At 41.5% G+C, this 23375-nt stretch overlaps 1 protein-coding gene and 1 long non-coding RNA gene across 5 annotated transcripts in view; one reads left to right on the forward strand and one right to left on the reverse strand.

Annotated features, from left to right (window-relative positions):
• Nucleotides 1–566: 566 nt before the first annotated feature.
• The window catches only part of LOC116935989 (hemicentin-1), a 37085-nt gene continuing 14276 nt past the window's right edge, over nt 567–23375 (reverse strand). For 2 of the 4 annotated variants that reach the window (XM_032943214.2, XM_032943213.2), the window contains 10 exons: nt 22904–23113; nt 12910–12967; nt 12683–12776; nt 11523–11670; nt 9042–9172; nt 8157–8316; nt 5034–5330; nt 3185–3973; nt 2945–3081; nt 953–2143 (listed from right to left, as the gene is read on the reverse strand). In XM_032943214.2, the coding sequence (XP_032799105.2) occupies nt 1841–2143; nt 2945–3081; nt 3185–3973; nt 5034–5330; nt 8157–8316; nt 9042–9172; nt 11523–11670; nt 12683–12776; nt 12910–12967; nt 22904–23113 (2327 nt within the window). In that variant the 3' untranslated portion in view covers nt 953–1840. Of the gene's footprint in view, nt 925–952; nt 2144–2944; nt 3082–3184; nt 3974–5033; nt 5331–8156; nt 8317–9041; nt 9173–11522; nt 11671–12682; nt 12777–12909; nt 12968–22903; nt 23114–23375 lie in introns of those variants that run through there. The other 2 variants (XR_006649996.1, XR_006649995.1) reach the window with 2 other exon arrangements.
• On the forward strand, nt 5295–6084 carry LOC116935990. Its single transcript, XR_006649997.1, has 2 exons — nt 5295–5434; nt 5593–6084. It is a non-coding gene; the product is annotated as an uncharacterized LOC116935990 (long non-coding RNA).

Here is a 23375-nt window from a genome sequence, read left to right on the forward strand (position 1 = left end):
ACCGTCGCGCAAATTACTCCTCTTCCGGACTGCATATCTGCGTATCTTTCTTGGAGCGGACTTCTCCCGATAATTTCTTCACCACGATCGCAGCTTTGTCCAAGGAGCGGATGAATCATCTCTGCGAAGAGATAACCAATACCCCTTTTCACCCGCGACAATATCTTCACTCTTCTGGGAATCGAACCCTAGACAAACGGAGTACCATGCAGATGCTCAACGACTAAGCTATGTCTGACGTTTTCTAACGGTCTGTTTTTTCATGTAATTTAAAGACAATTGTTAACTTTAATAAATAGCAAACCTTTCCCAGTTTTTCTTCTCAAAACATTTGTGTTGTTTACCATTGCTACAGTTGATCCACTTTTAGCCAAATACTTGTTTACAATGTGGAACTATTTTTGAAGACATCTGGCGGACGAATTTTCGACTGCTTGAATCTTTGCTGTCTTGCCGGTTGTTGCAGTTTAAACGAAAGCTACCCTCGCGAATCCGCTGCAGTAAGTTGGATATTGCGACTACAATTTTAAAACATTACGGTGGCCAACGAGCTAACTGTCGTCAACTAAGGAGAGCATAGAATTCTGTATTTCAAAAATGTATAAAATTATGGGACGTCAATAAATCGTGGTGAAGTAATTGATCAAGAGAGATTCATGTTGAGGAAATTACACAATCTCTATCAGAAAATTGGCTTTCTACGTTCCTATATAATGAAGGGATGGTTGTTATTAACAAATGGAAATGTGCTAATATAAATCAAGCTTCTTCGAATTCACATCTAATTTCCCCCGTCTGCAACAGTTGACTGTCGAGCTGTAGATGGCGTATAACATAAACTAAATTCGTAATTGGTTTGGTATACTTGGCGCTTTGCTTGAATTACCTTCCCATTTTCACCTCCTCTCGGAAATGTGACGTCGTCTAAATCGTAGAAAAAAAAACAGTCAGATGACACATACCATTGTATTAAAATAATTTAAAACTATATAGTTACCAAATTTTCGAAACATAAAACAGAATATATTTTTTTATAGAATTTAGGACGAGTTTTCAAAATTGACTCTTCCCTCTTCGACAAAGAGTATTTTTTCTTGCAGACAAAAAAGGGGGGGGGGTCGGACGAGAGACGGTCATTGTAATAGCAACATCATTTTGGACGCATGAAAATAGGCTAGGGCGAGGGATCCATATTGACAACCAATATACACATACCTGTATAACAGCAAAAATAAATCAGGAAGCAGGAGATGAAACCGGTATATGCCAAGACACGTAGCAAATCATTCTTTTCTATATACGTTAACTTAACCTTGGCCGATGGTCATCGCTGTCCACTGCGCAACAAAAAAAGAAGAAAAACAAATACAAATACAAAAAAAAATAAATAAAAACAAAACGAGAAAACAGGTTTCATGACGATGCCATCGAATGCCGATAAGAAAATGAGAATTTTAGGGGAGTAGATTTTATCTATATATAAATATATATATAGACCGTATACGAACGGAATCATTTTTGAAGCATTGAATCATATCAAAACACATAGACAGCAAACATAATCAGTCCAGGACAGGCAAGGACTTAAAAAATATCGTCTGGTAGACACGAAAATTAAATATACATGTACTTGGTACTGTATGTGTGTGTGTGTGTGTGTACAGGAATGCGTACATACAAACAATAACAACAATGACAACAATACGCAAAATGCGCCGACGAGTCCATTCGAATGGTCGATTTTCTGTCAAACTTTCAACGTGTCTTGCCGTGTTTCGTTCCTCAAATTCGACCGCTACTATTATGCGGTCCGTTTAACGGCGACTGGCTCTATACGATGTTACATTAAAATTGTTTCACGAATATTGCCAGTAGTCACGGTTTGACTGACATCCGGCAAAACGACCAACTGGGACGGCTGCTGAAAAGTGGAGAGTTGATTTGTTGGTGGCGGTGGCGCATCGGTCCTTATTCGTTTGTTCGACTGCTGCTTCCGCTTCGTGTGGTCGATCTGGGCGTAGACCACTCCGTCTGTGGTGGCGGCAGTCTTGTCCATCGTCCCTGCAGGCAATTTGCCAGTCGGCATAGCCAGGTGAGTCGGTCGATGACGAGATAGCGTCAGTTCAGCATACACCACTTCCTCCTTTTTTTTTTTTTTAATAAACAAAAAGGCTATAAATAAAATTCCCGCTCGTTTTTTGCTGTTGTTTTCTTTCAAATTTTGCCGCCTTTTGAAAAGAAATTGTACGCATTTCTTGTTTGGCGCACCCGCTCCTTCAGAATTGACGGATTATGTACGCACGCAGTGCTCACAATAAGCAGGAGCACTCAACGGATTACACAACAGACGTGGATACGAAAGAATTGAATTAGGATGAGCACGGCGAACATGTTTCGCTGCTTGCGCTCTTCAAAGGCCAGAGCCAAACATCAGACGAATAATGGAAACGGATCTATTTTTCCGCCGCTACGCAACTCGTTTCTTTTAGCGCCAAACTGTCAGCCAGAGACAGAGAACAGAGCGCTACAAAGTCCGTGAGGATCAACCCCCTTCACGTTTGCATGCGATTCAAAAGCGGGAAATAAAGTTTTGTTTATCGATCCGCACGAATGGCGTCTCCGTAGTTTCACCAAACATTCGATGGAAGCGGTGGGTGGGGTGGAGGTGGGGGGTTGGGGGTGAGTCGGTGTCGCTCATTCACTGGTAGGTGGGTGCTGTTGGATGCATGTGAAAGGTACGAGAAGACGGTAGGGAGGGTGGGCGTATCAAATGAGAAGCAATCGCTTTCATTATCCTCACTCATCCGAATATCTCCCGGCTATGCGCGTGACTTCAAAGCCAATCAAGACAGCTCGCCAGGTGTCGCGCGAGACAAACTTTCCGTCGTTTTGATGAAGAAGCCAATGACATTTTAAGACACTGATTTATTATTATTATTTTTACCTGACTAGATCGGACGGCGGAAGAAGATCCTGCGGGACTGTCTCCGCGCAACGCAAGAGTCAACGTGCTCGACGATGTCCGCCCATTAGCCATCAAATCAAGCGGATTGCTGATGATGTGTGGCATCGATTCGGTCCCTAATAACCAAACCGCGTTTTATAATCGAGTCATTTTAATTGAAAATGCTACACTAACGCGACGTTACAGCTCACGAAAATGTACTAAACTCGCCAAATGTACCTGGTTTATCCTTGGTAATGACGTCCGGATCTTTAGTGCCCAGCTCAATGTACTCGTTACCGTTATAACTGTCCATGTCGCGATCCTTATCTTTGATGACAGATGTCGACTGATGCGAATGCTGTCCGTTCGGTTTATTCCGGCGCTGACGGAAGCGCAGCGCGGCTATAAGGGTGGCCATCATAAAGACGCCGGTGGCAACGATGCCAACCAGGATGCCCAGGGTTGGGGTCATCTCGAAATTGGAGAAGCCTCCACCGCCCGCGGCGCCGGCAGCTTGCATCTCGGCCGGTAGCAATCCGACAACAGCCTGCTGAGTGGCCTCGATGAAAACCGATTCGCTGACGCCGTGAGCGTTCACGGCCGTCACCTGCAGTAACGTGCCCACCGGCGGGATGACGGCGATACTGCCAAAGAAGACGCCGGCCCCTGAGCCGCCATTGCTGTGCCGCCTGGCCGTTTTGTTGTTGTTGTTGGTCGAAGAAGTTTCATCGATTGCGATCATGTTGTTGGACGAAGATCCCGATTTCCAGCTGTGAGTCTTGGGGTTTTCTTCAGCGCCCACGCCGGCCGTCGCTCCCGATTGAGACGCCGAAGCGGAGCCCAAGTGGAGAGCAAACCTGGGCGAGGAGGAGGTCAAATTGGCCAGCAACGCTCGCGTCTTCATGTCGAAAACGTGCATCTTAAAGTGCTGCGGGATGCCACCGTCGTAACCTTCGGCGCAATCGATTTCGAACGACGACAAAGTCTGGTTGGAGATGGAACAGTTTCTGGGCGGATCCGGAACACCTGAACACGCGAGATTCAAAAATATAGATTAGGTGCATTAAAAAACAATAGAGACTATACACAAACATAAGCACAACAAAATCGAAATGTTGAATACATCGCAAATGTCAACACAGCCGCCGTCCCTCCACCTTAGCAGGTTTCGGATTCCGTTAAAAATATTTTTAACGTCTTTTGGAAAAAGGGGCAGGAAGAATTGGGCGTTATCGACGGTCATCATGCAGCTTTAAAAAAAAAATGGCCGACTGTTACATAAAAGGCTTGACTGCTATGTTGGACGGATAAAAACATTCAACACGCAACGCTACGTTCTATTCAAAAACTCTTTTTCAAAATTCCAGACATCATTTTTTTTTGATTTATTTTATTTTTATCCTCAGTTCCAATTTCTCTTTCCCTATTGCCCGTCTATGATTGCTCGCAGCGAGTGGCCTCTTCAAAGGTTGACAAGCAACCCGTAGCGGGTGGCATATTTATAAATCCTGCATCTGCGATAGCGAGTACATCAAGTGTGTAGACATACTCGCACAAAATAACACACTGAACCTGAAAAGGGAAAAATCACGCATTCAAAGTTTTCAAAGCAGCGCACTGCTGACGACCGGTAAATGCAGTTGGGTGAGCTTCCATTGTATATATATATATATATATGCTAAGCTTAGATACATGAAAGTTTCCGACGGGGCCCGTTGCTGGTGCGTCTAAATCCAAACTCGGTCTTGCCAATCACGCACACATTTAGACACGCCTATATACGTACGTACGTATATATACACACACACACCAGTAGCTACTTGAGTTGCTCTATCGGACAAATAGCAAAGGGGAAGTAAGACGGGCAAACATTGTTGAAAGGGATTTAGCCACTTTTCAAGTGTCCAAACTGGATCGACCCGCTCGCGAACGCCCCCTCACCCGTTGTAGTAGCAACACAAATAAGCGGCTCAAAAGATTGAAAAATATAGCGCGCACACACACACACACACAGACGTCTCACGTACACAAGGTTGGGAAGTGATTTTTTTATTTTTCTACAATCAAACTCAAATTTTGTGTTTACCGGCTGCGTAAAAATGGAAGACGCACGGCTGTGATTGGATGCCGAGCGGGTTGGCGGCCCAGCAGAGTAGAGTACCGAAATCCATTTCAGTGCGAGGTGTGTAACGCAGGATGGAGATTGATCCGTCGGCCGTTGTCCGGTATCCTGACGTCAAGTCGACCAGTTCGCCAGTGCCGTTGAACGTCCAGCGGAAGCTCGTAGCGCCCGGCTTCGACTCGACGTGACATTCCACTTCGCTCGTCAATCCCTTGGCACCGCCGTACGAATTCTTCTGTTCCGGACGACACACCGGCTTGTCTAGATAACATTCAATTAGAAAACAACAAATTCAATCATTGCTTTACAATCTAATCAACGTGTTATGCGATTCATCCGCCCTTGAATCCATAAAGAAGAAATCGGTAAAGAAAAAAAAAAAGGAAAATTTAAAAAATTAAATTATTTTAATTTGGGAGAGACAAGGTTGCCAAGTATATCTTTATTTTATTTTTTCGGCTACATCTTTGGTTATATTTTGTCTGGCATTCTATTTGAAATGATCAAAGGACATTTTGTGTAGGAAATGACGGCGGAGACGGACAAGAAATGACCAGTTTGGGATGGTCAAAAGGGATGGCGAGGAAACCCTTGAGATAGGACAGCGAGGTAATAGAGTTATAGAACGGCGACTCAATTGAGCCAACGGAAGGTTAATTTGGCGCAACGCAGTTATACGCAGCAGTAGACGCCAGAGGGAGAGAACAAAAAAAACAAACAGCGGGAAGTCCAACTGGCAAGAACGCGGGAGAGAAAAGGACAGAAAAGGGGCGGCACGGCAAACGATTGCCAAGCACGACACGCTTCGGACACTATTCCGAGTGCACAGGCCTGTCTTACATACATAGAGATATATATATACGCCGGCAACCGTATAATCAGAGCGTGACTGGACTCAACCGACTTTCATTTTCTTTTTCACCTTCAGAAATAAAGATATTTCACAGCAATGTATATTTTTTTTTAGTGTTGCTCGCATGCGTGTTATTAAAAAAAAATAAACATTCAAAATATTTTCTTTCAGTTTTGCGCCATTATTTTTTTTTTCTTGAATGTTTTGACAAATGAAGAAAAATGAGCCGGCTCAAGGTAAACAGCTGTTGTGTAACACAGCGTACACAACTAGTGTCTGAGCCGCTTATACTTTGTCGAGGTCCATCTTTCAACACGTGTTCCCCCCCCCCTGTTTTTTTTTTTTAATATTTAAATCGAAAACATATCGGCGGTGTGCAACAGAAAGTAACTTTGAAAAAAAAAAAAGAAAAAGGGCCATTCTTTATTATGGCGGCCGGGAGCCTCATCCCATCAAACCCATTTTCAGATAAGGCAATAATGGCGTTTAAAAAAAAGGAAAACGATTTAAAAAAAAAAAAAACATTGTCGAGTAGGAAAAGGCAGAAGAGCGTCCCGCCGAATAAGTAAATTTGCATTGATGGTCATGGCGGTAATAGTTGAATACAGCTAAAGGCGACAGTTAAAAAGAAGAGGGCCTTGAAAATACACACTTTTAAGTAGCGACCATCGTTTGTTTTTGCCCCAGTCATTTAGCTCAAGCTCTTGCAGCGCGAAGCTGATTTAACGGTTTTAAACCTATTAGCTGTTGAGTGGTTGCAGGTAGATTAGAAGAAATCGGGACGCCATCGGAATTAGAAATGCGTCGTCGCATCTTTTCGGCTACAGTTTGAAAACGTCCAATTAGACGCGTGTCTTAAAAGCGATAAAAACGTTCGAGCTGTTCACCATTCATTTACTGAAGAGAAGGACCCGCCCCAAAAAAATAGTCTGAATTTAACGCATCAAGAATTCAACAATCGGAAAGATAAAAAGAGTTTTTTATTTTTATGACACGACGATTGATTCGATAAACTAGCGGCGATAAATGTGGCCGACACGACGGACAGCCCTGAACGATACAAATAAAAATTCAATACGCGAAAATTGATTCGATTAGGTTTGCGCCAAAGGATTGAATTTCCACAGCACGAAAAAAGAACAACACAAAGCGACCGTTCATGCGTTCAACTGGAAATGAAATCAAACATGTCCGATATTTGCTATCCATCGATGGAATTTGAAAATAAAAATTCCATTGAAAAAACAAAAATCTTGAATCAAAACTATTGGCGGTTTTTACTATCGGACAGGTGTGCCACGTATTCATCAATCAATTTCAAATCATTTCCTTCGAAATCCAAGCAGAGGCCAATCACATTATTCGGTAGAAAACTGAGGCATTCAAATTGAAACGAAACTGCGGGCCGCTGTTGTAAAGCGAAGCGCCAGAAAGCTTATTAGTCACGTAAATAGCGTCTCACGCTTTGTGTATACATGTACTACATATCGACCGGTTGAGTACGGCGATAGACTTGTCAGGTCCGTGTTAGATCTGTTTGCCTTTGCATATCTTGTTCCACCTCTTTGTTTAGCCTTTTTTATTTTGTTGTTTGCTTCATTTCTTGTTTTCCAGTTTCGCTTTAAGAAGACTTTCCCCCCCTACTGTTTGTCTCAGTTAGTCCTTGGCCAAAAACACGTACATTCCGCACGAAACAGATGTGTGTGCGCGCATACGGCGGATGTGATTGATCAATACCTTCCATCATGCGGATGGAGCGCATCTTGAAACGAGAAAATTCGGATAGGGGGTAGTAGCATATCGACCTCTGATTTAAATGCACATCACCGTAAAAAGCCAACATACTTTCGTCACTTCATCAATCATTAAGAGCATAACAAAATAAATAAAAAACCCAAGCTATTTTCCGTTCTGTGTTTGTTATGTTCACGAAATGAAAAAAATATTTCGAACGACAAAAAGTTTCGCTCCCAACTTTGTGAAAGTTGCCTGTCACGGACAAACTGAGAGGACAATTCGAATCGACCGTCAGTCGGCCATTTCCTTCATTCTCCTTGTTTTCCTTTCCTTTTTTCTTTTGATACATCCAAAAAGTAGGTGAAAAGGTGGATGAAGGAAAACAAACATCGTTCACTAACGTGAAACCAGACTGTTTTCAAAACGTTGCACAGGGTTCTCAACTGGAAGACGTAATGACTTCAAACAAAAAAATAAGATAAAAATACGAGACTTACGTGCAACGTGCAGGTGGAAAGGTGAGCTGGATCCCTCGCCTTCGGCGTTGCTGGCGTGACACGTATAGCGACCGGCCGAACTGCGCGCCACTCTCTGCAGAACCAGACTCGATTCGCTGATGATCACACCGGCGCTAACGTTGTGTTGTAAAACGTTGCCCTGCGGTAGTAACAACAACGAAATAAGCAAACGTCTAGTACACCAACGAGTGAAATTGCTTATTATTAAATTATTATCATAACCTAATAGACTAGCGGGAAGGAGTAATCAAAAAAAAATAATAATAATAGAGGGGGGGGTTAAAGGTTAGGTGCGCAACGGAAATGAAGGATGTTTTATCATCATTCATAATGAGGCATAGCGAAAATAACAACAAGTTTAAATTATAAAAAAAAAGAGAGACTAAACTTAATATGCAAAACCATTTAAGCAGAAAAGCTACCGACGTAAATTTAGAAAAAAAATGGTTAAACTAGAAAAAAAAAATTATTACAATTTAAATGCATTTCGATTGACATGAAAGAAATCAACCCCTAAAGGAAGAAGTAGAATCCCTTTCATAACAGTTGCAAACGTCGCTAGATATTTCGTTTGGATGGGTCGCTAACGAGAGGGGAGAAGCGGGAGAATCATACGGAGATCCCTTTTAGAAAAAAGGGAGAGGAAAAAAGAAAAAGGGGGAGTTGAATGTCCGGTACAGTTAGTTAACTAGGAAATCGCATGACATTGCGGCAAGTACACTAGGAACGTTACATCACATTAAACACGGGCAAATAAAGAGCCAACGCAGCAACAACTCTTGTCTCAACAATCGACTTGCGTTCGTTCAAATAGACATTTTTTTTTTGTTTTGTTTTGTTTAAAGGTCGACCAAGGGAACGAACCTGATGCCGCCAAACGAGGCGAACTGCTGATGGACGGGCCGTGACGTGACAGTCAAAGTAGACGTCGATGCCTTCACGGATGTGATCGCTTTCCAGGTTGCGTCCGAGCTGCAATTGAACGCGAGGCACATCTACACAGCATCGATTTTGTTTCGTTTTTTGAATTGGCAGATAAAAAAGAAAAAAACATGTTAACGTACACACACACACAGCAACTCAGCAAAGAAGGAATACAAAATATATACAATCAAACAATGAAGCCAATCGTCCAGAATTATCAAACTCGGTTCGATTCCCGCACGAAAACACTGTCAAATTTGACACTGACAAATTTGACATGTCCTCGCTCTCTCTTTTTTCTTCTTCTTTTACTTGAAAAAATTCACGACCCCCCCCCCAAAAAAAAAAAAACAGGAAAGATTTTCACATCGTAAAAAACGGTAAAGTCCTAATTCGTTTGATCCACACACACACACACACACAAAAAGAAGGAAGGGCCTCGCAATTTAGTTTTTATCCCATCATCATTTTCTAGTTTTGTTTTCTTAATTCAAGCGTGTGCGCAGTCGAGTCCTAATTGAATCAACAAACTATACAGCGGGACTGTCGGCTAACCTTTCTAAATATATTAATAGGGGAACAAGTCGGATGGCAGTGATACGTTTCCGCATGATCGACAGAGCGTCAATCGCATCCGGCGGCAGTCGGTTTTGAGAATATCGCCCTAAAACTAGACGTCCTCCTAATCACGTCCCGCTAACCGATACACGAAGGCATATAGGGCAAAGGCATGTAGTATAATAGTTAACTATTTCACCACCACCAACCCGAAATGCAAATGGCTAGTTTCCGTCCAATTTCAATCCGGCGAATCAGCAGCTTAAATAACACAAGTTTACGCAGTTTTAATTATACACGCAGCAGGGATACGGTTTTTCTTTTCTTTTTTGCGTAGTTCCTGCCAGAGTTTGATGCGTATTTCGTATCAAACCAAACATGGAGAATGTTTCATTTAAATTTTTGGCTCGGCGTGTTGTTTTATTTCGCCCTTTTTCAAGGAAAAACAAAACAAAACAAGTTTGCGGACTCTTAAACTAGCGCGGCACCAAAAGCTCTCGTCCAATGGCGAAATTTACGAGTTTTTCTCTCTTTACAACGTACAGATACGATCCGTATGAACCCTCGTTTACACAAATTGTCCCAGTATGTTGTCTGTATCGTTGCAAGCGAAATAACGCACGATTTACCTTCCATAAAAGAACGCCAGCGATATCCATTTTTCTCTTTTCCAACAAAAGAAAACATTATCTTTGTTTGTTTTTTTTTTTTTCGTCTACATTTTCTGCGGCTTCCGAAATAAATATACATCGCACGTCGTTACAAGTAATAGCTTCTCCGTATCACTAGGCATTATATCTATCTACGTACATTTCTTTTTTTACCCTATCGTTCACGTACATACGCGAGGTGTTTGGGTCTTCCGTGACGTAAAATAGAATAGAAAAAAAAACGCGCAAATATTTCTTCGGGAAAACGATAACAGCCCTCACCTCTAAAAAATAAAAAATAAATAAATAAATAAAAATAAAAGTATAGGATTATTGGTTCACAAGGAAACCCTTCTCAGGGTGGGTGATAGACGGGGGGGGTCCTACTCCGATTTGCAAGAAGCCCCGTAGCTGTCAAATCAGTGCATACCGGTAACACGGCGAGTCAAGTATAGAGAAAATGCAATCGTCTGCCTCCATCACACACGCCCTTTTCAACATAATATTGCCCTTTTTTCGTCCTGATTTCAACGACTATTGGCGCAACGGGAATATAAGACGAGCAAGGCCAGTAAAAAGCAATTACATTTTCAGAGACAAGCCCTGTGTCTGAAACATGTCAACAACAACAGAAAAAAAAGAAAAATGCTTTTTACGCCATCTGATGGATGTGGCCAATTTTTTCGTTCACGAAAGATGATGCACCGGAAACGAGGCTACGTCTCCATTAGAAGTTCTTTCTTTGTAGCCATAAAGATGTCAAGAAACGGATGAGAGCTGAGGTGAGCTTCAAAACAACAAGTGGATGACAGATTGCGCAAGTCGTAAATATGGCCTCCCGACAAAAGAAACGAATACGTCCATAACTGCTAAAAAAGAAAATGTTCTTCTTTTTTTTCTGGAGGGTGGGGGGGACCGTCAACAAAAAAAACACACAAAAAAAGTTGATTGCACATCAGCTGGCGGGCAGACAAGTTTCTTTTTTTTTTTCACGACACAAGCGTCCAGCTGCTACATTATTGATCTCTGATCTCCTATTTGCAGCGGTAGGTTGTGTTCCCTGGGCTGCATATTGAGCCTTTAATGTTAATACTGGCGGACGTCCGCAACATGCAACGAAACTTGGGCAAAGGGCCGACCGAGTTGATCATTGACGATGGACTTTCACATTCGTTTGAGACGCTCTATGAAAATGAAATGAAAAGACACTTACAGTAGACGTCGAGCAGCCAAGAATCTTCGATGGCAGATGCCGGGCCCAGAACGGGGTTTTCCACACGGCAAACGAGTTTTTTGCCATCATCCTCGGGTGTTAGTTGGACGGTTAATTGGCTCAGCGTAACGTTACCACCATCATACGGCTAGCGTCCGCAATAAATCAATCAAAGTAAATGACATTAATATGTGAATGAGTGTCCGGTGGACACGTCAGACCGAAATAGAACGGATTAGAGCCGTTAATAGCCATAATTCCAATCAAAAAGCTTGTTAACGTGCTTCGTTACGTTGTCGACAACTTGACTCTTATCAGCTCTAATTAGAAAACATCGCTCTTCTTCTTCTTTTCTACCCCCGCTTTTAATTGCGCATTGCATCACAACATTCTGGACGCTAAAAATGGAGCTATTGGATAAAGCCCCACCCACCCATGTTTGTTTGGCTTTAATGTTTTCTTATTTTCTTCCTAAGAACCGAAAATAAGTGCTATGTTTATAGTTGCAAAAATAGCTTTTTAAATTCGGTCTCTTTTTTTTTTTTAAACGAAATGCAGAAACGGAGACCTTTCCGTTCATCGGCCAATTCTCCCGAGGGCGACTTTAGCTTATCAACTGAGTGGATAGACAAAAGAATAACGAAGCAAAAAAAAAAATGAAAAATGAAAGCAAAAGGGCCATAAAGAGCTCAGTTATCCAGGGTTCGTTATTATTACGACAGCATCTATGGCAGGGTTCGCCATTATTATTACAAGCCCCCACCCCCGTAAGAAAATGATGAACCCTCAATATCGTGACGGATGGTAATGCTCCAAGTTTTTGGCCAGGATAAAGAGACTTGAACTTTCATCTCTTTTTTTTTATTCTTGGGAGGGTATTCTACATAAATATTGAGAGAATGCTATAATATGCCAAACTTTATTGACACACACGCAAAGACCATCACTTAAGCCCCGAAAAAGAGATCCTTCAAACTCGCAATACAAACGCCCAGTCAAGTCAAAAACTCAATTAAGGCACTAAAACAATAAAAGTTTGCATCGATTTCCCCCTTTTTTTTTTTAACTTCCCTCGGCTGTTAGAGAAAACACTTTAAAAATGATGGTAGATTTAAAAAAAAAAAAAAAAGGAATTTGACAAATGGCCAAGTTGCACTTACAGTCTCTTGAGAACGGCGTAGCAGTTGGCCATCTTTCCACCAGGTCACCGTGGGAGACGGACGCGATCCGGCCGTCTGACATGTCAACTCGTACCTAGGGAACGCAGATACAAAAATGAAAACTTGAAATGTTTGTATACAAAAACCCCCAAAACAAAAAGAATAATTGAATCAAAATGAAAAACTCAATTGTATTAATCATTTTAATTAGATGGATATGCACATACTTTTTGCCCGATGATAGCGGTTGCCTGCTGCTCAGAATGCGGACGTCCAGCGGTTTAACTGCGGAAGAAAATAGATTTTGTGAATTACTCATCAACAAAGAAACTCTCGAGCAGTCATCAAAATGCAAATCAGATGTCTTGTTAACAAGTCTAGACAGTGGTAGACAAATTGGTACGATTGAGATCGTTACACTTTGCATTCAAATAGAACAGCCGCCGTTTGTTGTTTCAGCCGGCAAAATTCATGGGGAAAACAAAAATGAGAGTCGAGAGTCGCCAAGGAATCGTTTGATATCCATTGAATTATACATAAGATTATTATACATAGCACAATGTTGTATCTATCCGATGCTCGTTAAAAGTCTGGGAAAGATGATTCTTAATAATAATTGGCTGCTTTGCTGCAGAGCATATCCCCCCCGACGAAATGACAACAAGGATTTGAAGCAGAGGCTGCGCTATGTTTTCATAAACAGTTTTTTTTTTTAGAGAAATAAAGGCAGAGTTGCGCAACTGCGTAAAGCCGCAGAAAAACGTGGGGGGGTGTGCAAGGCCCTTAATTAACGAAGGCTTGCGGAGGGGGCATTATTTCTGGCCGCGCGTTTCTTACAACTGGATTGGCCTATCTTTCTTTCTTGATAGAGCCCCGACTATAGCCGTTGACTCGACTAGACTGGAATAAAAGACGCATCGATTAGGTTGCGCTTCATCGCCTTTCGGGCCGCTCATGTCATCCAGTCGTTCCATTCGACTGGTTCCATCGCTTTTTTTTTTTTAAGAAGAGAGAGACTATACCACAAGGAGGGATAAGAGATAAATCGATTCCAGTGAAATTTTCAATGTTTTCTTTTTTCTCGATTTGTATGGCAGCGGTACAGGGTCTCTTTTCTCAGTCAAAGGATCAATTCAAAAGGACGTATTGACGTGTAAGTTCTACAAGTTAAAAGAGCGGGATTTTCAAGTGTTTTCAAGCGTTGGATAGTCCAAACACGAACGTAAAACAGAAGACCTCGTCTCGTTCTAAATGCCTTTTTTTCTTCTTCTTCTACATATTTCGCTGTGGGCTACGTGAAAAACAAAATCGATACGGTTAACGCATACCATATATTACGTCTTTCATAATATAGTGGCATCCGCATAAGGGAACGTAACCTGGCTCCCCTAACGTCATCGCCAAACAGAAATAAGAAGAATGTCTTTTTTTTTTTTCCCCCAACTTCTTTTGCGGATTGAGATGCCCGAAAAAAAGAAAAATATGATCGATGAGGATCTTGCGACCCAAAGTTTTTCGGGGTGCTCCCGTGAGTCCCCCCCCCCCGTGAGTGTGTGTAAATTACCCTACCATCTGGGCGGGGTGTACTAAATAAAGGCAAATAAAAAGAAACAAGTCCCTTCAACTTGTTGTCGAGGGATTCGCTGCTGTTTGCGGCCCAGACTTCTAACTAAATTCTCGTAAGACCTGCGCGCACACAATTTCTTTATTATGCAGATGCTGAACTGACATTTTTCTTCCACCATTTTTTTTTTTATTATTATTATTGGTGGCAGTCAGTAGTGAAGAAAGAAATACATCACGGAGGGGGGAGGGGAAGAAATTTATAGGAGCAATTGGTATAGTCAAAGCTCCGGAGTTTGGTTGCCATAGCAACACAACCATAGACGCAAATGTTTGGCTCTCGTTTGACATCCCGAAAAAACCATCAAATGTTAAAACATTCTGGGCCCTTGCATAACTTTCATTTCTAACTCGATCGAATATCAAAGTAAAGAGAAATCGATTTTCAGTTGTAGATCTATGGACAGGCTTCAACAGATTTACATTTCTTCAAAGTATAAACAGATCACCGTGTGTCTTCCCAAGTCTGTAAACATTTCAAGCAGAAAAATGTACAAAAGAGAGCACAAGTTTTTTGGCCGGAACAAATGCAGAAGCACAGAGCATTTGCATCTCCAGGGAGAGAGAAAAGAAGACCCCTAACATACAAACCATCCAGTACATTTCTTCTTCTTATCTCCATTCTTTTCTTTTTTCTTTTTTTCTCCCACACCGTTTTGAAATATGCAAAGCGTTGTGTAGCATCAGCTGTCGTCACATCAGCCCTATGAGATGTGGGCTAGGAAAGATAGCGGAACACGTAGGCAGCGTGAACAACAACACACGAAAAAGAGAGAGGGGCAAACGAGCGAAGGATGTACAAAGACGAGCAAATAGATCTGGAAAAAAAAGAAGGAGCTTCTTTTCGCATATGTTGGATATTTCCATTCAAAGAGAGTGTCTTTGCGTCCCCCAGCGCCAAGCATCGATTCGTGAAAAAAAAAAAAAGATGGGCGCGACCGAAACACGCAATGAGCATAGCTGCAAATGTTTCAAAGAAAAGCTTGTTCGTACCCGTACGTAAATTGAAATGCCAAAAAGGTGCAAAAATATACACACACACAAAAGGCCATTCATTAAGCGAGAGATGTTGAAAGAATGAAGAACAGTTCAAGCTGCACGTTAGCAGGATGTTAGGTAGACATCCCTGTCAATGTTGAAATAAAGGCGCATCGTCCAACTTATCCCATCTGATTAACAAATCTGAATTTCAATTAAATAATTTGTTGATGGACTTTTTAAAGAGATGGACGTCAAGTTCGTCCCCTATTCGAAATACCCGGATTTGTAGTTTCCTCTGCGTCTCCATCCGGCTTCCAATTTCCATAATAGATGCAACAGCAAAGTAATAAAAGCCAAACTTAAATCAGTGATAAAAACCAAACATCTCTGTTGATTCCATTGTTTGCTTTCTCTGCTCCTATTTTCCCTATCTGCTTTTTAAATTTTAAAAGTGGGCGGTTTATAGGAGGAATATCTTAACAATCCCTATGAGAAATAACACACGAAAGCTTAGCGTTATTGTGACCTACGTTTGCTGTTCACAGTGGCAACGACATGAAATGCAAGTGATTTTCTTTTCGTGACATTTCCTTCCACCAATGCCTCTGAAATGCCTGTGGGACTTGCCAGGCCGACGACGTCCCAGTTTCAGGAAATAAACGCGTTTCTGTTGCTTTGCACGACGTCGTTATTTCCATTGTAAAATGGCGGGTGGGTAGCGCGAGCGTTAAAAGGAAATAGGTGGGCCACACAAATTGAATGAAGAGATCAACACAATGAGAGAAATGTGGGCGGTGATGAATAAACCCCTACATTTCTACCGTTTTTTTTTTTTTTTTTTTAATAAATAAAAATCATATTTCTTTATTTTGATGGGGGGACGGAATGATGAGAAGGACGGCGTAACAGTATCCGGGCCGTACCAATTATGAAACGGAATATTTCCCCCCTTTTGCTGTGCTCAATATTCCTTCAATCAATGACGTCTCTATCGTACACGATATAGATAGACTAACTAAGGAACTATTCTTTGCGGCAGGAAATGAGGTAAGGAAATATGCTCGCCTTCCCCTTTTTGATCTGTTTCCCATCCCGACGAACAATATCCAATATCTTTGATTATTATGTTAATTTATTATTCAACGCAATCTCACGTGATTCACCGCGCTATTCTCGCCAAATCAAAACATTTTATTTAAAAAAAGGGCGTTTAATTTTCTTTTCAATTAGCGAGATTTAAATCTTGTCAAGCGTTCAATTTGTGCTGCTGTATTTAAATGAATTTCATATACCGCCAGCAGTCAATACGAAAAAAAGATATGAAATCGCGACTAGTGTCAATCGATATAGACTAGAAGATCGACGAGGGAATAGACCGATAAAAAACAAAATCGTTCCACAATTTTCAATCGAAAAAATCAAAAATCATTTCTCCTGTCGTCAATTCGGAGAATAATGAAAATCAGCGGTTGGGGGAGGGGATCACGCTATTGGCTTCCAGGTGGCCCCGACTTGCCTCTCCCCGAAAAAAAAAAAAAAACTGATGGGGGAAACAGAAGCAAAACGGAAATGAAGTTGCTGACACAGCGTTCTTTCAATCAAGTGATTTTCTTTCTTTTTTCTATTTCCAATCACCTCTTTATTTTTCTTTTCTTTCTACGTCGTTGATGACATTTCGCTCTTCATCTCCTCTATTCTCTTTTCGTCGTTCGATGAAGTCATATAAGAATAGAAAACGACTAGAATCCAATATCGCGTCTATCAAGCTGTTGATTCCGGTCTCGTTCCGGGCCAAATAAAAAAAAAGAAATCTCATTCTTTTAGTAATTTAGATTTTTTTTTCTTTCTACCTCTATGCCATTGATGTCACGGGAAGGGGGAAAAAAACAAAGTTGCGTATGCCGCGGATGTTCGATGCAAGGACTCACTCCAAGTTGACGTCCAACTTGACGTTTCCCGTTGCGCGTCTTCGACATGGCCCGACCGAACTTTGTGATTATCAAATCAACAGAGACGAGCACGGTCCACGTCGGAGATGAAAACTTGCGCATCGATATATATCTGTTGTCTGCCGATATTCGGCACGTGGATATCAGTCACAATCGGACAAACTTTCATGATTTTTTTTTTAACTTTAAATGCTTTCAAAGAGACGAATCTCAAATTCTATAAGAACAAGAGAAACGTTTAGCGATTGCTATCGAGAGTCAACAACAGCAGCAAAAGACAGTAGAATAAAAATAAAAGGTAGACCGGTTGAGATGTCAAACGGCTCAACAGATAGGGGAGGAAGGGGAGATCTTAATCAATTCCATAGTAAAAAAAAATGTATAGATTTTTTAAAATAAGGGGGCCATGTGTCCTCTCTAAACCTTCCACACCTGAATTTATTTTTATTTCTCCACTTTTTTGTGGGGCTCTGTGGGCTCGGTGTGTTGGTTCCAACTGACAACTTTGTTCTAGACCCTTTCAAAAATAAAAATGTCAAGAGTCTTTTGTCTCAAGTGATCAAACAACAATCCACAGAATCTGTTGCCCAGAACATTATTTGTTCGAAGGAAAGCAAATTCAAAGAAGAAGAAGAAGAAGAAGAAGAAAACAAAACAAAAACACACAACAGAGAAAAGAACCTGTTGGTGGTCTTCATTTTAAAATAAACGACAAATCGTGAGCTACTGTTTAGTATGCGCAATCACGCTATAGTGTGTCTATCTATTCTTTAAAAATAAAAAATGGTTCCACGTAAGCCACGCTCGTGTTGCTGGCTTCGTGGAATTCCACCATCTAACTAAGCTCTTCTCTATCCTTATTAATATAGGCAGACAGTTAATGCTGGACGACAGCCACTTATTAGGATGTTTGCCAACCGTGCCTTTAGACTATACACACACGTACGTAAGACACACGCACACAAAGTGCTCGGTCACATGTCAGCCAGTCAACTTTTGCTTCATCAGATATACTTTACAGAGTTTTGGAACTATGGTGGCTCTTTTAGAAGAAGAAGAAGAAGGAAAAGAAAGTTTGTTTTGAGCTCATTTTTCCTTGAATGTAAGGAAAATACAAGAAGCCAAGAAGATGCGGGCCGACACACACACAAACAAAAGAGGACAACAACAACAGCATCAACATTCTCTCCCCCCCAATCCCCTGATAGACAAAGATATAGTGCAAGCCTGGTGGACAACAACATCGAGAGGGATCACTTTGGGATGGTGAAGAATGCTGATGAGATTTTGAATGGAAAAAAACAAAAATACTACTCGGGTTCTATTGTTTATAAGACGCACACAACAAAGAGCAAACAAATAAAAGGGATCTAATGGAAGAATCCTTCCCTCCCAGAAGAAATGATTTTCTAGTTGATTCTTTCTTTTAAAATAAATAAAATAAAACAGGCCCACCATCTTTGATCACAGTGTAATCTTTATGAGCATTTGATGCGGCCAAACCGGTTTCCACTCGGACGACAACGACGTTTTCATCAAGACTCTCTCTCTTTCTCTCCTCTTTATAAGATAACACATTATCTGCCATCTGGTGTATAGAAACGTTCGGAAGGAGGGGGGATCTTTTCAGCTGCTGACAACGACCTATACATCTAAACGTTTCGATTACAGAATAGCAGTCGGCGGGGGGGAATATTAAAAAGACATCGGTTTGACATTTCCGTTTTCAGCCAACGAGCAAGATTACTAAAGAAGCTTTACGATCAAGAAAATAAGCCAACACTGTGTCGCACCCTGTTCACCTTTTCTTCCGAAAATATAAAAAAAAAAAAAATAATAATAAATTGAAAGGCACAAGGGGAGATATAGGCAGGATATCCTCAAACATGTTTTACAAAAGAGACTCCCATCAACTCCTGTTGTGTATGGTATCCTTAACTTAACATTTTTCAAAAAAGCGTTTCGTTTGCAATGCGCGTCTGGTGGACACAAGATACTCGAGAATTTCGTTGAGAAAATCCTGTTATTCAATTGGATTATCCTTATCCTTTAGCCGTGCTCGTCTACCTTGCTTGCGGTCGTGATAACGCGTGAACGTGAAAAAGAATTTTTCCAAGTTCCGTATCATCATGCAAGAAGCCTTGCTAATAGCGGATAAGTAGTAAGGCAAACTCGTAAAGCTCACACTAAAGTCCCGATCCGTAATGGATTCAAATGCCAAACACATTGGCGTCAACATTAAATCAATTAGGATCGAGTGATTTGGGGACACTCTTTTTTCAAAGGCAAGACGAGATGACAAGTTTCAAAAAAGAAAGTTCGGTGCCATTTTCTTTTTTAAAAACGAACGAAGAAGCGCAAAATCGGTTTCAGCAACACGCGGCTCTACGAACGACTTAAACATTCACGCAATTTTGTTGAGCCGCTAGCCGACAAAAGGACGTCCTCATTTCTTACATTCCTCATTGTTGTTGTTGTTGGCATGCGATTTATCACGCCGCAAGCAAACAGCAGCAGTCGGTGACATGCGGATGGAGCAACAAAATTTAAAAAAAGGATCTCTCTTTCTTTTCCTTTCTTCAAAGAAAAAAAAAGTTGGAGGTGACAAATCATTATTTGAATTGACAAAAGAGACACGAGCTCTACATTCTCCGTCATCATCGTCATCATACATTTCATCTGGCGGCGAAAAGAGGGCCTTGTGTCAACATCGTCCTTTTTTTCGTAGGCAAATGACGTGATTCTTCACCAACGGCAACGCAATATGACAACGTCGTTTTCAAAACGATGCGCTACTGAAGCGCGTTTCATTACAAGCGGCTCCATCGAAATGCTGTAGAGGCAAAACAATTGGCCTCGTCGAAAAGTTGACATTTGGAAAGCGATCCGCGCGCCAAGTTTTCAAACGCGACTCATTTCATATTAAAGTTAGTCGTTTTCAGCTATTTTTGTTTTTAAAAAACATGTTGTGATATGTACCCAATGGCACACCCCATTTCATATTCATCGTCATACCTTGTCGTTTTAATAATAAAGTTTCCCTCAAAATGCCTGATGATTGCAATCCCATCAACATGCACACGTACGTTACATAGAATTTTTAAAACCTTTTTTTTTTTTCTTTTTAGAAACAACTCGAAAATGAACATTTAAAAAGGGGGGAAGAAAATGAATAGCCGAGTCGTTTTGGTTGATTCTCATTTCGAATGCATGGCTGCAACTCAATCAGTTGTGTGCCCTCCCCTGGCCGTCAATCGACTCCAATCTATAAGACGTTGAAATAGCCGAGTCCGTATGGCCCGGCGCCGCTTTTGTGCGTGTTGACTCTCGATTGCTTTTCTGTGGTAGAAATGTTTACGGATACAAACATTCTTTCCCATCGGCTTTCTTCTTCTTCTTCGACATCACGTGTTGCCCTTGTTGATGGCTACTGTATTTCTACCCTCCCGCCGCCTAACCATTTCTTTTTTTACACTCTAGAAGGTCGCCCTTCAATCCTTTCAATTGGCTTTTGAGCCTTCGAGCGGACCCAATTTTCTACATTCCCCCCCACTAAAAAAAAAAGAGAGAAAAGATTCCGAGAAGTAAACAGAAGAAAAGCGGATGACCTGCATCCGTCGTAACCGAAGAAATCAATTTCCAATGACGACTCGATGGAGCCAACAAGACACACACGGATTGACGGAATGACAAGAAAGAAAGAATTTCGATGGAATGCGTTCGCACGCAAGTCACTTTAAAAAAGAAAAAAAAAAAAACATAAAAGAAACTCGAGTGGATGTTAAACGTTAGAACGGACTCGTCTTTTAACCACTTAAATCATTTTCTGCGGCCAGAGCGAGCAAACAAACAGGATGCGTTTTTACTGCCAATTTCACGTTGTTATTTAGCAATTTTCTTCGTTTCACAGTCCCGACAGCGAGTCAACAACAACAAAAAACACGCATCATTCCCAAAAATGTTTCATTTTTTTTGTTGTGGTTTAGTTCCCGATTTTCTTGTCCTTCATTGCAGACGAGGATTGATTATTTTAAGCCGCGCCTACAACAGAAGCCACTGCGATGCGGCCTTCATTACGACCATCAAAATTGCGTTTCTCTTGTTATCTTTTTCTTGGTTTCCTTTTTTTTTTTTTTAATTTCTTGACAACGTTAGTTTGACCAGGGCCTAACACACAGAGAAAAACACGGGATTTTTTTTTTACGTGTTGCTACCCAACTTCGCAATTGTCTCTTTATTTCCGGCAGTGGAAACGTGAAACTTGTTCATCGTAACAAAATGTTGATGACGGCCAGGGCGTTAGAATAAAAAGGGAGACATAACGAGCCGCTTGATTGTCTTACACGCAACTCCCGCAAAATCCACTCCCACTCTGCGTTTGGTAAATCGTTAAGCCTAGATTTCTTCTGTTGTTTTTTTCTCGTTTAATGGAGGCGATAAATCGAGAGCCTATCGTCGTAAAAACAACAAGGATCTCTTTCACACTTTGAAAAAAATGTAGAAAATGATGCTGGCAAGTTAACGTGTTGTTGTTTGCGATTGTGTGGCCTCTGCTGTCCTTATAAAGCGGGAATTACGAGAGTTGCGCCAGCACTTTGGCCAGCCTGTTGGCTACGCGTTCCGCATCAAGGGGATTCACGTTAATCGATATAATTTGGGCTGTTCCTCCCGCCAATGCATTTCTTCGGGGAAAAAAACAAACAACACCGTCTACCCCAAACTTGATAAAGGCCGTCAAGAGAATTACAACAACGTCCTACAAGATAATTGATCCATTCGGGAGCCGTTTTGGAAGTCTCTACAGGGCAAACGTGAAAAACAATTTCCGCTGAGGATGCCCAAGATCGGATACCACAAAAAAGGGAAAAAAAAAATGGGATCATCTTTTTCCTGTTGCCCCCCCACACTACACTGATGATTGGTTAGATTCAGAGTCCGTATACGAATGATTGCATGTCTGGCCAATCTTCCGCGGCCGTTCTTTGTTTTGACGGGCAAACGCATAGGGACTTCGTGACTTAGTGTATAGATACATTTCTTCCCGCGGGAGCAGAAATATGTAGCAAACAGGTCTGCGCTGACACGATAAGCCAATCAAATTACTAACCCTCCCCCCAGTTACCTTTATGGTAGACGCGTTGATGCGGGGTGCTCTCCTTCATCATAAACTCACGACACGGACATCGTTTCGCTTTCGTGATAATAGCCCAGAAATATAGTGTAAGACTTACACAACCTCGTTGTGTGTGTGTGCGTTTGTCGCAATCAAATCATCGCAAAAAATCGCTAGGGAACTTGGGAGGAACATGACCGGATGGGTCGTTTTCTCCTGGAAACTGAAAAGCCGGAAATAACGAGGGGAATATTAAAAGTATAAAAACAAAGGAATCAGAACATAGTTGCGTGTCGGCTTTTTGCCGCGCTAATGCTTTCATTCGAATGATGCAATTTATCGACGTCTGTGTCCTTTTCGGAAGAAAAAAAAAATGTGACAATGTTCCAGCACAAAAAGTCAATTTCCCTTGGGGTTTCGGGCCAGTAAACAAAACAAAAAAAAAAAAAACAAGATACACAAAAACTTTGGTTGTCACTGACGGACACGGGACAAACTACAACCAATAGAGTAAAATAAGAAAGAAAGAAAGAAAAAAGTTTGTTTTGGACTTACGATTGAGTTCGATCTCGACGGATTTGGTCAATGGCTGAGACAGTTGCGTATTGGACGCGTGACACGAGAGTTTGGTGCGCAAGTCGACCCGACCGAGCCGCTCCAGTTGGAGGACATTGCGCGCCACTCCCTGCTCCGAATGGCGAATTTCAGCGTGACGGTCAATCATCCTTTCCTCTTGCCACCACGTGACTTCTGGTGTCGGATTTCCTGCAAAATCAATTCATTTTTTTAAAATTCCGATCATTGTGCATCCATCCAACGCCGGAGCTTCAATTGCGTTCATGTAAAACTTCAACGCGAACCAAAATCCGAACCCGATCGGCTTTAATCGAATGCAATTCAATCAAACAAGATCAAAGAAACGCACGCAAGACGGCCCGAAAAAATCACGTCTTGTTATCAGAATTTCAAATGGATCCAAAATGATTTAAAAATAAATAAATAAATAAAAAAGATAAGGATTGGGTTG

The sequence above is a fragment of the Daphnia magna genome, linkage group LG8, assembly GCF_020631705.1.
Source record: "Daphnia magna isolate NIES linkage group LG8, ASM2063170v1.1, whole genome shotgun sequence".
Classification (NCBI taxonomy): domain Eukaryota; kingdom Metazoa; phylum Arthropoda; class Branchiopoda; order Diplostraca; family Daphniidae; genus Daphnia; species Daphnia magna.